The 14,820-nt window shown below is 39.2% G+C and overlaps 1 protein-coding gene across 1 annotated transcript; it reads right to left on the reverse strand.

Annotated features, from left to right (window-relative positions):
• Positions 1-4,173: 4,173 nt before the first annotated feature.
• Positions 4,174-10,988, reverse strand: PDCL2 (phosducin like 2; the record flags this gene model as incomplete). The annotated part of the gene is given in 7 exon segments (XM_082483104.1): positions 4,174-4,329; positions 4,333-4,337; positions 4,692-4,900; positions 6,515-6,658; positions 8,976-9,066; positions 9,560-9,674; positions 10,923-10,988. Coding segments are annotated over 7 exon segments (786 nt in total).
• Between the last annotated feature and the right edge of the window lie 3,832 nt (positions 10,989-14,820).

Raw genomic sequence — 14,820 nt, forward strand, 5'->3', positions numbered from 1 at the left:
CGCCGCCGCAGCCGGGCCCGCCGGAGCCGCCCGCCCCGCAGACGCGCTCCTTACCGGGCCCAACACGCCGCTGCCCGCCCAACCTCTCCCGGCGAAAGCCGCTCCCTGCGCGCAGCCCCGAGCCCGCCGCCGGCACAGAGCCTCCTCCAGCGGCAGCTCCAGCAGCCGGGCCCGGGAGTCCCGTCCCCCCCCCCCCAGCCCCGCCGCCGAGCCCACCGCGCCTGCGCCGCCGAGCCCACCGCCGGCAGCCGCGGCGCCTCGCGCCACCGCGCGTGCGCCCGGGCGCACTGCAAGCCGCAGCGCTTCGCGCTGGGGGCCGCCGCCGCGCATGCGCAGATGGCCGTCCGCCGGTCTACGCCTGCGCGCCAGGCCGCCTGCCGGCGGCTGGAAGGGTGGGGGAGAGGAATGCGCATGCGCAGTGCGCGCCGCGCCTCTCTGACCTGGGATCACCTCGCCTCACCTCACCCCGCTCCACTCCGCTCCGCTCCGCCGAGGAGGAAATGGCGGCCCCGCTGGCGGGGCTGGCGGTAACCGGGCTGCGAGGTTGGGGGTCGGGGAGCTGGGACGGTGCTACCACAAGTTATTTGGGGTAGTACAAGCGACCAGTCCCGGCGGTTTCTTGTATCGGTGTGCATAAAGGGGTAAAACGATGGAGCGGATTGACAGCCTCAGTCCTTTGGTGTGCCTACAGTGCTTTTAATAGCAGTTTTATAAAATAGTCTTACCTAACGTTAAAAATAAGAAATGACCCCAGCTGAGTTTAAAATTTCAACACCTGATAAAATCATATAGCTTTTAAAATATTTTACTGATACTGCACGGTTTGTACCCTTAGTGCCGCACAGTACTGGCAGTGGCTGTTGAGGTGTGAGAGTCCTCTGGACCGCCAAACCCTTGGAAGGCTCACAGCAAGTAAGTCTCCTGCTTTCTGACTCGAAGAGCAGCAATTTAAGTCCCTTCTTCTCATATGACAGTCCTTACAGTTTGTTTTTTTTGGTTTTTGGGTTGTTTTTTTTTGGTAAAAGAGTAAATGTGAACTCGATAAACTGAAGTGCCCTACGTGGAGCTGAAGTATTTTTGTTAGGCAGACTGCACAATGACGAGGTGTAGGTTTGTTCAGAAAATGTATCGTTTCAGCACAGGAAGACACAGCTGCTGTAGGCGTTTGCAGGACTATCTCTGATAATAAAAGTTAGCGTTCTTGGGTTTGGTGTGTTGGTAAAGCTGTAAGATGTGCCTGTGCTATTGACTTTGCAGAGAAAGTTGTGAAACAGCCCAGCTAATAAATACAAACAGCATCAGGTGTCAGAGTTAATCAGAGAGATGACTGACTGATACTGCACAGTCTTTATGTACAACTGTAACGGATTCCAGCCATTCTGCCTACTGCAGGACTGGAATATGCTTAAATGTGCAGTGATTATGTTAGCATAAACCTGTTCTGCATGCAGCAGAACAGAGCAGCGACCTGTTTCCTGTAAAATAAAACATTGCTCAGTGGTAATAGTTTGTAAATATTCCCAGTTTTCTTTCTTGGTTACAAGGTTGTTTATTTTTCAGTCGCTCTCCTAAACAGCAATATCTAAAAGCGTAATCAAAAATGTGTATCTATGGAAGCTTAATTAGTGTTTGTGTCTGGAATGAAGTAAGGAACTTGACTTGGCTGCAAAATCTCGTGGATTTTTCTTTCTGGATTACTTTTCAGGTAGATCAGTTTGCCCATTTGATTCACCTTGTGACCAAAGTCTTATGCAAAGATATTGTAGGGACAGAAGCCTCTAAAAGCTAATGCTTCTATGATGAAACGTAGTAAAGATAATAGGATACAGCAGGAATGGAAGATCCAGGAGAAAATGTGGGAATGTTTTCAACAAAAATGCATAATTACCAGAACTAGATTATGGCCAGGAAAGCAGGAGGTTAAAAATAGCATCAAGCTGTATGTATCAAATTTGCCACAAGATCTTTGGTAGTAATTCTTCAGAAAAACAAAGTAGAGATACTGTACTGTCTCTCTTCACACCTTGCATGTATGAGACCATAACACGTACCTACTGCAATGTTGCAGTAGCAAATTATTCTTTGGGATTTGACAAGATCAAACCAGGCTACATAGCTGTAGAAATCACACACATTTGCATGTTCTACCAAGGTTATGGTCTAACCAAGGTAATTTTTTTAATGCTGCTTCTCTTTTGAAAGTGTTTTAAAGGCTCCTGAAGGAACAGGACAGAAAGCTTAGAAATGGGGTGATGGTTTTAAGAAACTATTCTCCACCTAGAAATACTGTTTTTTTCTGACTCTTGCTATCAAAGTGAGTTTGCTTTGGTGCGCAATGATAGTTTTGTTTCACTCACAAAAGTTACATGAGAGCCAGCATAATTCTCAGACATTGCCAAATTATGAGCAGTGAATCTTTTGTGAATTATTGAATGATGGGACTAGATTGGGCCAGAAATGCAGAGATTTCCAGTGCACTTCCATTAACTATAGCCTTGTTTCCTACAGAACTGTCATCGCCATATTGTGCATAATATACTTCAGAGCCATAGAACAGTCATCTGCTCAGAATGTTCCTTTTTGATCCTCACTGGCATATTCAGAAAAGGATCTGTTTGAGGAAGCCGATTTTTGAAACTAAATTTCACATCACTCCAGAATACTAAAATCAGGGGATTTGACAATGGTGCAGACTTTAAAGCCTGTCACAAGCTAGATAATCCTTGTAAAGCAAGGTTTACTATAGCATTCATTCTTAGATCCTTTTCCTACAAATGGTGAAACTGGGTAAGGACCAGAAACATCTCCTTGTAACCTGCAGATTCTCTTGGATTTTGCTGCTGCTTTGTCAGCTCTGATCACAGGGACACTTCACTTGGATGAAGTAAGGGTCACCAAAGGGGAGGTTTGGCCCTTTCCCGTCATATCTAGCGACACATTCCTGTTACTTCCAATGTGACAACAGGAGCACTTGCACCACTGTGTATTGTGCTTGTGTACCTCATGGCAGCCACAGTAGCAGGAGGGAGGCTCACTGCTAAGAGGAAGCGGCTGGTAGTACTCCTTTTATAGCAGTCAATGCTGATATTCACCTGATGTAACTGTGGAATCATATCTGAAAGTCACTGATGACCTATTTACATTTAAAACTACTAGTTAGCTTTAGTTTGAAGTGGCAGATAAGCCATTATCTCTGAAATGAGCTACTACTTATCTCTTTAAATCTGCAAAATAAAAGGTTTCTGGAAGTGGTATCTGCTAGTAGGTGTCTACTAATAGCGCAGCTGTATCCTACCAGGTTAAAAAAAAAAAAAAGTTAATTTTCTAACGTTAATTTTCTGGTTCTTCTTAGGTATCTATGTGCCAACTGTTAAATGAACTTTCTATTTCACTTTTCTGTCTGCATCCTGATGCTATAAACCATGACAACTGTATATAACAATCTTCATTAGCACATTGAAATCGTTATTTTTATGATGAGTAACTGGAAAAGTAACATTAACACTGTACAATTTGATTCACGACTCATAATAAATATAAATGCTGAATCAGGAACGTGGTCCATTCACTTATGTAGTTTTGCTTATCTACAGTCATACTGTAAAATATTTTGTTTAGGATATACTTATTTTTATTAGGAAGGAACAACTGATCCCACTGTCCATTTTCTAAAATAGTGAGAAGATTATGATACTGGAGAAAATTCTTTAACACCTGTCAAACAAATGGAACTGTTAGTCAATGGATTCAGGGCCAAATCCTGATTTTATGCTGCTACACACATAATTGTTTGGGGGGGAGAGGCAGGACAGGACATGGCACTGAGAAGGTACTTGGCAGAGCAGAGTTCCACTGAGAAAGGAGTGGCAGCCGTGCTGGATGAAAGGAGGAAGAAAGTATCCATTAGAGCTCACCAGCTAATACCCTCTCCTTCCTGTTCCATTTAAGCAGAGTTTGTATGAAATGGAGAATCCAGGCTGTCTGTGTCAATGACAGCCCTCTATATGTATCCAGAGGTAAGTATGGCTTTCATTTACTTCATCAATTTTCTTGCACAAATCAAAACCAAAAAAACTTCTTTTTTTTTATAAATTGTTTCAGGCTTATCAAAGGACTGAAAACCTGCATTTGAGCTAACTTATGTCAGAACAGGTGATCTGTATTAAAATTTTCTCAAGTAATATCTGGTTTCATCACATCACTGCTTTTTATATTGGTGTCTTCAGAAGCAGAAATATTTCCCACTGACAGTGTCATCATAGTCGTAATGTCCTTTTGGGGGTTTTCTTCTAAGTCGGTTTCTGTTGCTCCAACTTCTGCTAGTTTCCATTAAAGCTCTGTAAAAACAAGTTACAATTTATTCTGATAATTGCAATAAATTCTCACTTAAGAGGAAAAGGACTTTTACTAAAGACCAAGCCCCATCTCAACAACAACAAAAAATAGAACCATCCCTGCAACAACCCAACTTTATCTCAGTGAAATATCTAACCATGAAATTGCAAAATATCCATGTTTATCCAATATTCTTACCACAGAATTGCGTAAATTAATTCTTTACTTTTTGTACTTTTTTCCTACAAAAATTATCCAAACCCTTTTCCGCCTTTAAGCAGTGATCTTTAGATCTGATGATTACAAACAACACAAAATTTTGTATAACATCAATTATTTAAAAACATTTCTTATACCTTCCACTTTAAGATATATTCCCCCACATTCAGCAACACCGATGAACCTGCCTTTTATTTCACCGGCTTTATATACAAGTATTGTGGGTAAACATCTGTCACGGTAATTCTGAATGCAGCTATTTACAATGGCTTTGAGAAACTTGACTTGTGGAAACTTTCTGGCTAGCAGGCTGAGATGTTCGTTAACCAGTGAGCACACTGGGATGCTAGAAAAGAATAAGAAAGTATGATGACACTTCTGGTATAAATGATTTGTAAAATAACTGAATTTATTAAAAATAAAGCCTTTGAAGAATAAATGTAGCTTTTCCTATAGGTTGCTTCTGCTTTGTTGTAAGAATTGCACCACAGATTTTATTTAGCTTCTTCTAAGATCACTGGGATTTAAAGAGCTGACCGAGTAAAAATACCTAAGAGGTACAATCTATACAATATGTCAGTAAAGCCAGCAGATGCTTCAAGCGTTGTGCTTCAATTTTGTTCTCCACTGAGATTTTAAAGCTCATTTTTCCGTTATTGTAGAGCTTAACTGAGATTTTTTAATCTCTAATATACGGTGTACTTTAATTAATTTTGAACTGGCTTTCAGTTTGACATTTAATTACTTCTTCATTATTTTAGGAAAATCTAGGTGAGGTCGGAGAAACCTTTGTATAGTCATATTACCACCGTAGGCTGGTTCACTACTTTCATAACTACTGTTTGTAATACAATCACCATATCAACCTCAGTAAAGAAAAAAAAAAAAATAAGAAAATAAAACAAAAAACAATGTTTTTTTTTTTGTTCCCCTCCAGCCCGTTAACATTTTAGCAGTTAGGATCTTTGTTATAACTGGCTGAAGTTCCAGAAGCTGATTTAGCCTATGGACCTTCGACGAGTTCTAGCAGCACCCTCTCGTGGCCAAAGACCGGTGAGGCGCTTTTGTTACCAGCCATGGGAGACTTTGGAGGTCTTGTGTTCGTTCCTAAGAAGTTCTGAGTTTCCTCACAGACTCGTGTTTATGCAATGGTGAAGTATGGAATTGGTTCTCCAGTAAACAAAAACAATGAAAAGCAAGAAAAGCTGCTTTTTTCTTTCTTCAGATCTGTAAATTTAAGTTATTATAATTTGAACAATTTCATTTGGTTGACATATTCCTATTGCTCCTGGAAATAATACTCAATTCCTGAAAACTGAGAACAATCAAAGAAGCTTCCTCCCAGCAGTCTTAAAAAGAAGGAAAAGAGAAAACTTGTCTGAATATAAAAAATGCATTAAAGATTCTATCCTAATTCTCAGTGCTTTTGAAAAACACCTAGTAAAGTTGCTAACATATGCTGAACTAATCATGGCAGCCCTTTGGCATTTCTGCTGGATCCCGTCATGACTTCTGCTACCATGAGAGAATTTATTGGGGAACCAATAAACTAACAAGTTCCCTAGCATTCCTCAATTTTCATAACTGAGACTTTTCCTATTGGGCTTTTGTTTTGTTCGAGTTAAAGAGGAAATAAAGGTAGAATAATCCTGTTAGAGCACTCCTGCAAATGAACTTCCCTTAACACAGACAGTGGACGCCACTTTCTCAGTGAAATTCAGAAATCCCAGTGAGGCTCAGTAGATGGCAGTAAGCATAGATAACAAAAGAAATCTTTCATATAATTAAACAAAAGTGAAGTGACAAATCAAGGAAGTTCCATGCTCTACGATTCCATTGCCTCCAAACAATTGCTATTTCATTAGTCTATTGCATTTCATTTTTCTTGGTATTGCTTTTTAACTACCAGTTTATTTTTTTGTATTGAAGTATTCAACATCTTAAACAAGAATGTAATTACCTTGACCGATAAAGATGAATTATAAGCCAAACATCTTCTGGAGCATTTGTAACTTCCTTTACATACTGCTCTCCACAAATTTCTCTTAGCTCCCCGTGCTTTTGCCTCCTCTGAAGACATTTCCATTCCTGCAGGCATTGCTGCCTGATTAAAAAGTAATAATAACAATAAGCATCTTTGGAACATTTTAAATGCATTTAAAAATAATATCTATTGCATTTCTCTCAAATACTTTTAAAAATGCTTTGAGTAACCCTTTAGCACAAGGTCTTCTAACATAATTTCAGAGATAGAAAGGCTTCTATGCTGCTCTTTATTAAAAAAGATAACATTACATTTTCTTAGTTCATCAGTATTGGATTTGGGAAACTTGAGTAACAAACGTTGCACAAGGGTTTATCATTTGAGACAAAGCAAGAAAATATTAAAGCAGGTACTAATTGCTTTTATGATTCTGAAAATGAAATTAGTTTGGGGAAGAACTACGGGTACTTATACTAATATTTACAATACAGTTTTAAAATAATTCATGAAAATTGGAGTGTAAAAACAGTAGATGGCAGTCTTCATCTATAAAAATACTTACAAGTTGGAAAAGGAAAATGCCTCACTGAGATTTGTTGAAGTAAAAGCAGCAATTAATTTTACTAACTGAAGGCCACTATAGAAGTGGCTTTTTCAAAAAAGATTAAATAATATATGTGCAATGTTATTATACTGTAGCAACAATGCATGAAAATTTAGGTTCACAACTTCTAGTGTTAGCATTAGAATTATTTTAGTCATTTTAACAATGCAAAAGCAGTAAGTACAGGTAGAATGTAGGCAGAGGAAATGTTTTGATCATATTAGCATTTTTATTCTGTGTAAAAGCTCTGTGTACAAAGCCCTGAAGAACTCAGCAGAGTACTTTGTGAAATACCTACAAAAACATACATGTGAATGTCCAGTATAGCTAAGATTACTAAGACTCCATACAAGGTGCCTAAGTTGTCTGAACCTGAATTCATAAAACATATTGACTGTGCATGATATTGTGAGTAAAATGATTGGTGTTCTCCTATGAAATAGTTGAATAAAGTCCTCACCAGCCTCCCTGAGCAACCTGTGCCAGTGCTCAGTCACCCTCACAGTAAAAAAGGGTTTCCTGATGTTCCTGATGTTCAGACGGAATCTCCTGTGTTTCAGTTTTGCCCGCTGCCTCTTTACTTAAAATGATTTTTTTCATGAAATAAGAAATAGAAAAGCCGTTAAAATTAATCTTGGATAAGAAGCAAAATAACCCCAATAGTTGTGTACTAGGGGTCCACAGCTGACTTGACAAACATCTTTCAAAAACACACAAGTTTATCAGCTACCACCATTCCAGCATAGAAACTACAGGGTATGACAGCGTGAAACTGTAGTTTATAATAAATTTTACGTTTACATAGTTTATAATACATTTTACATTGCATTTTTTTTCTAGAATATATTTAGAAAGCATGCTGTACCAGAAATGAGTGCTATCCAAAAGGCAGAGATGTATTTTGTTCACAACACTCAGATTAATTATTTAATTACCATTTAAAAATACTAATCAGTTTGATTTCAGCACTGAAATACAGATTTCTTCTTTAATGGCACACCATCCTGCTATAGGTGGCATGTGGTCTGTATGCACAAACTCGGTATCTTTCACAAAGTTGGAGCCATGTATGCTGGGACATTGTTTTTCCTAATGTCCTTGTGCAACGCACTAGAAAAGGGATACCCACGACCTACTCTCTGTCCATTTCCTTCTGGCTTGAAATCCACACAAATTGCTATCCAAAAGAGAAGAGAGAAAACAGGATACAGAACTTCTCTTTTCTTTGAATATTTATCACCATTGCTCTAACTCCTAAAAACTGGCAGAAAGTATCTTCAGAGTGGCTGAGTGAGTGGTACAGTTTAATCAGGCAAACAGAGAATGAGCCCTACTTGTGTAACTTAGATAAACATTGAGTATACAACACGCATATATAAATTATGTATACTTTATATAAATAAATATATAAATAATATATACTTGTATATAAAATATACAATGCCTCTCTACACATAGCAGCACAATATTTATTCAGCTGAACTAGAGATGTATAACAGTGGTTTCCACTGTGGCACCTTCTATTTTTCTTTTAAATATGCAGCTTTGCGACTAAATTAAGTATTTTTAAAAGGGAATAATTTTGTTCTACCAAAACATGGAAGTAAAATATGGTGTAAACTGCTTTTTTTTGCCACTGGCAATTAGGAAGAAGTAGGACAGTAATGTGAGTGCCTTCTATCTGCTGGCAAAGGAGCAGAAGGTGAAAAAGGGCAGTTGTGTCAGTCAGCAGACATTACTGTTCAAAAGATTCTGAGTTTATTTTTCAGGGGCATGTACAGGTACAATAGTGACACGTACACTATTAATCTGGATAGATATACCTTACTTTACCTATACATCTCTATAGCTTTCCTGTCAGCCTCATCAAAGTCATCTTCAGCTTCCTTCAATTCTTCAAGATTCATTCTTTCGTATGGTTTCACTGGAAACAGCAAACAAAAAATTAGTCACCTTTTGTTCTCCAAAGTGTCTGCAAACATTTTAAATGTATGAAAAGTATTACACAGACATGGAACTAATGAAAGAAAAAGGTGTACTATTTCAGAAATTAGTCAACTTTGGCATAACTCTGGGTAGAGAAAGAAAAAAATTGTATTTAACTGTAACTGTAGAGGAAAATACAGAAACACAGGAGTGGATTACTACCAATTTCTCAGAATGTGAATCTTGCTTATACTGACTGATTCCTTTATGAAATTATGAAAATTAGTTTTCCATACATGTTACAGGCCATAATGTTTGTCACTAACTGTGTTGTGTTTAAATCAGAATCCTTTTAAAAATAACCAAGTGAAAGTAATTAAAACAAAAATATAATTATTGTATCATTTTTAAGTAACAAAAAGCATTATTGAATATACCTCCACTTTTCAAATTTTGTTATACTAATGGCATGTATTTTTAATTTTACTTACCTTCTGCCTCTTTCTGCAAGTCTAAAACCATTTCTTCATCTTTTGGTTTTTCTTTTGGAGGAAGAATTCCAAAATCTCTCAGTATGTCATTCCATTCAGTATTTTCATTTGGATCCTGTTTTAATATTGTGAAACAAAACTAAATCAACAGATCAGCCTTGTGTGCCTTTTTTTTTAAATCAAAACCAGCCCTTTTTCACTTTGACATATATTAAGGATGTAACAAAATGAAACCATGTACATACACATACACAAAACTATACACAGCTTACTTAAAAAAGCTTAAAGAAACAGAGCTTTATACAAGCAAGATTTTTGTATCAGTATTTTTATGTTACTACTAAGAATAAGGTACTGACACTGTGAATGAACACATAAAAGCATGCCTAGAATCAGAAGAAAAAGACCTTTTTAAGTGAATGATTAATATTAATGTGTCAACATGAGCTACTTCATAGGCCATGTTAATAACACAGGGCTTGCGATAAGTTTAATTAAATGGTTAAGATAAAAGAACTGTACACTATTTATAAGACTACATTTTTACTGAAATTATCACATTAAAATAATCTGTTTATTGTAACTGGACTGCTGTTGGAATGGTAGAATAGCAACATATTAGGAGACCTCAAATGTGCATGAGAAGTAGTAAAGCAGATTTTGAAACAGGTTGTTAATCAAAAAGTGTGGTATCTTTGGCCCTGAAATAATAACTTGTTTGAAAAACTCCGTAAAGAAATCTCTGTATAAACATGTGTATATCAGAAATATTTCGTGATAGTCATAATTCATTAATAATGCAGCATCAAATGACCAAAAAGTACATTACAAAAATTTTACCTGAGGAAACATCCTGGATTTCCACTGAATTGCTACCATGCCTTACACTGGCCTTTCCACCTGACAGCTGCCTCATTGCTATTCAACAAATCTCTCATACAGAATTTAGCATGAGTATAACAAAATAAATTCTAATGAAGATCAAATGCTACACAAGCCTCAAGGGATTTCCTAAAGGTAAAATAATTGCTTTGCATTTTAGATGAAAACATACTTGAGAAATCCACAAAGAAAGTAAGCAGAATCATGCTATTGCTCACAAGGGAGGTAAGTACAGTGGGTTTGCAAGAAGACTCTTACCTCTGCCAGTTTCCTCTGGCACGAGTGAGGAAGCAAGACCTTGGAGGGTTTGGAGTGGAAAGGAAGTGGCAGTAGATCATGACAGTTCCTCCAACACTCCTATTACATGGGCTCAGCAGACTGCAGGCAAGGGTTACCGCTACCAATATTTGCTACTACTGGAGCATTCTGGCTTTGCAAGCACCCAGTGCCTTTTTGCTAAGATAAAGAGGAGATTCCATACCTGAATACTTGATTCCTTCTGCAAAGCTCCTAGATCCAGATTTTGGACCAGAAATGGCAACTGCATTGTAGTTAGTTATAATATTTGGAAAATTATTTTCTGTAACATTCTACCTCTAAGAACATGGTTGTTTAATCACCACGTCTTTCAAATATACTAGCAAAATTACTTTAACTTTATCCACATATGAAAACATAAATAAAGAATTAAGGATAAGTGATGTTTTCTCCCCCTTTTTTTTTTTTGATTGAAAAGTAATTGATATAATCTATTGGAAAAAAATAAAAGAGAAACTCCATATACAATCTAATGAATTAGACAGTTGCTAGTGGGTCTGGAATAGGAAAAACCCAAATGAAGATTTTGCTGCAGAGTAATTCCCCAGGGTTTACTTACATTAAAAAAAAGTCTTACAGTCAGTCTTGCTGCAAGTTTTTAACCCTTTACAGAATCACAGAATCACAGAATCTTCAGAGTTGGAAGGGACCTCTAGAGATCATCTAGCTCAACTCCCCTGCCAGAGCAGGATTGCCCAGAGCACATTACTCAGGACTGCATCCAGGCGGGTCTTGAAAACCTCCATAGAAGGGGACTCCACAGCCTCCCTGGGCAGCCTGTGCCAGTGCTCTGGCACCTGAACCGTAAAGAAGTTTTTCCGTGTATTTGAACGGAACTTCCTATCTTCCAACTTGTGCCCATTGCCCCTCGTCCTGTCACTGGGAACCACTGAAAGAAGTCTGGCTCCATCCTCCTTCAACCCACCCTTTAGATACTTGTATGCCATAATAAGGTCTCCCCTCAGCCTTCTCCTCTCCAGGCTAAAGAGTCCCAGCTCTCTCAGCCTTTCCTCATAAGGGAGATGCTCCAAGCCCTTAATCATCTTAGTTGCCCTTCGCTGGACTTGCTCCAGCAGTTCCCTGTCCCTCTTGAACTGGGGAGCCCAAAACTGGACACAGTATTCCAGTTGTGGCCTCACCAGTGCAGAGTAGAGGGGGGGAATGACCTCCCTCGACCTACTGGCCACACTCTTCCCTATGCAGCCCAGGATTCCATTGGCCTTTTTGGCAACAAGGGCAAAAAAGCAGAATTTTGTGCCCTTGTTGTGCCCTTGTTGTGCCCTTACCAAAGCAGAATTTTGACTTAGGTACAGTTAAGGTATCAAAAAATCCACAGAACTAAGAGGACTACTCCTCCAAGGGAGCCATTGAAGAAACAGTGATGCACATGCACTTGGGCCTCCACACAAGTGCTTTAGTGTATGATTTCCTCACTTAAGTCAGGATTGGATTTCCCCTCTTCACAGAACACAAATCCTTCTCCAAAGCAGAAGAATTGTAAAGAATCATGAGGCATTAAAAACAATAATAAAAATCATCATCATAACTGGACAAATAATTTCAAAAGCACACAACAAAAGGGACTATTGCAACAGAATTGGAATGTAGCTAACTTAGAAGATAAGCACTGGCCAGTTTTTGCCAGGAAAGTTTTTGCCATTTTGTGTTTTTCTGTAAATTTAAGTTCTACATAAAATCTTTCCATAGTATTTTACTTAAATGATGTATTTTATACTATTTCTGTTTAATGTTTGTAACATTCAATATGTTTGTGTAACCAGTTGCACATTGGACATTTTCTAGATACTGTTACATCTACAAAACGTAAAAGAAAAACAAATTGCATCAAGAATCCTAGATCACAGTAAACATAACAGAAAGAGGTGTCTCTTGTCAATCTGAACTCTAGTCTCAAGGAAGAGAAGATCAGAAGCTAGCAGACCTTTAACATTTTTTTAACAATTTGAGTTAAATCAATGTTTTAAAAGTTAATGATCAGTTCAAGGTTGCAGTAATATGCACAGATTAAACACATGAAAGTGTGTGTCAAAAACTTGAGAAGATATTTGATGGTAAGAGTGCAAAGGAGCCAAGCAATGGCAAAAGTGATCCAACATAAATTGGTTTTGGAGTATGAAGGTAGACTACTGAAGCAGTATTACTCTACTAGCAGGCCACAATCCCAAGTGAAAATCTTCTCATAACACTTCTCGCTGCTGCCGATGATAATGTTGATTAGCAGCAGCTTTGCCAGGGGTGATGCATATATCAAGTTTGGGAACCCAAAGGCTGGGTAACTTCAATCCTCTCAGCCCCAGCCGCTGCCCACCTGCAGCCTCCCCCATGTCCTTGGGAGTCCCGGCCCCAACTCCCTCCATGGCCATCCATTTCAGCTGCTGCCCCACCAGCACAGCTCAGGGCTGGGGTCACCCTCTGCGCCCACCCACCTGCATGGCTCCCCCCGGGGCACTGCCTCTCCTCAGGGAGGCCGCTGAGGTTGTGGTGGCAGGATGGTGGTGGCCGTTGGGGCAGGCAGCCCTGCCCTCACCGGTTCTAATGGTGGCGGCTTGAGGCAGGTGGGCAGCGAAGCAGTGGCAGGCTCTGGCCATTTGGCCCATTGGCCTCTGGTTACTGCTGACAAAACCCATCATTTTAACCCATCTGACAGTTTCAGCAGAAAAAAAAAAAAAAAAAGAGCAGAAAACAAGCAAAAATAAATGGAATACAAACAAACAAAGCATCAAACGGGGGGCACTTTCAGTCTGGGCTGCTTTAGGCCGTGGATGTGACTGGAGGAGGCAGCCCTGCCTCCCTGCCTGCCCTTCGGCCGAGGCCTGCTCGTCCCACGGCCCGCTCGGGTGGAAGCTGCCAATCATGTGGTGTGAGGCAGTGGGGGAAAAAATCAAACAAATAACCCAATTTCATACGATACAATATAATAAGTGTTTTGTGGCAGGAGGCCACACATTAGTTCCGACTAGGGGTAGTATAAAACCGAATCCTCAGTTTGCAAATAATGGCACCAGTTCGACTGGAGACATAGTAAACTGCAGACTGAAAACAAGTGGGTAAGAAGAGAAAAAGGACCTTCTTAAGCCATTTTCCACTTCCAAGGCCATGTGTTTTCCCAGCTACCTTCTGAAGTTCAGTGGCACATCCAAGCTTGCAGAAGCAGTAGCAACACTGCGGCCAGTTCAAACCATGACCAGCCAATACAATGTTAAGAGCAATAATCTGCTTCTACACTCAACGATTAGTCACTTTCAACGTAATTACAGCCTCAACATCACATTTTAACACAATCCTGTAGTGAAAATAAACTCAGAGAGAGAAGCTAGGAAGACTGTGAGGCTAACTTGTTCTTTTGAGTAGAATTTCTTTAATTCTACGTCAAAACCACTTGAGTTTTAAGATGGATCCTAATTCTGGAAGAATGTAACTAACGCAGTTAAGTCTTCTAAATGAGAACCATACTCCTTCTGTGTTCTTAATAGCTAAAAAAAAGACAGATAAAAAATGATGTCGTCGTATTTTAGTTGAATTAAGTAAAGATATTTCTTCAAAACATGCAACTTATTCAAATTCCTTTAGTTAAGGGAGCAGGGATTCTAATTTTTTTCAGCCAATGAAACACTATTAACCTTAAGGTTTATTGAGGACTGCCAACTCCTTTACCATCAATATAGTTCTGTAGACCACTTGCAGAGCACTTGACCCTGTGGGCTGCCAGAAGCCCATAGCCTACGGCAAAGCAAGTACAGGGGTAGAGAACATCATCTTGAAAAAAAAACCACACTTTTTTTTGGCCTGTGGTTTCAAGCTGTGATTTCAAAGAATGCGCTAATCACTTACAATATCTTCTGAAAAAATGCAATAGTCTACATCACAAACATTCTCATTAAAACAACTCTCTAACTGAGTGCTTTTATTTATAAGGGAAAATAAATGTACATAACAATGTTGTTAGAGACAATGTCTGTTGCATGCATACACTGTGACCTTTTTACAGTTGCATTACACAGTCGTAAACATCATAACACTAGGAAACAAATAATTTGAAT

This window comes from Vanellus vanellus (assembly GCF_965231255.1).
Source record: "Vanellus vanellus genome assembly, chromosome: 4".
In the NCBI taxonomy this organism is placed as follows: domain Eukaryota; kingdom Metazoa; phylum Chordata; class Aves; order Charadriiformes; family Charadriidae; genus Vanellus; species Vanellus vanellus.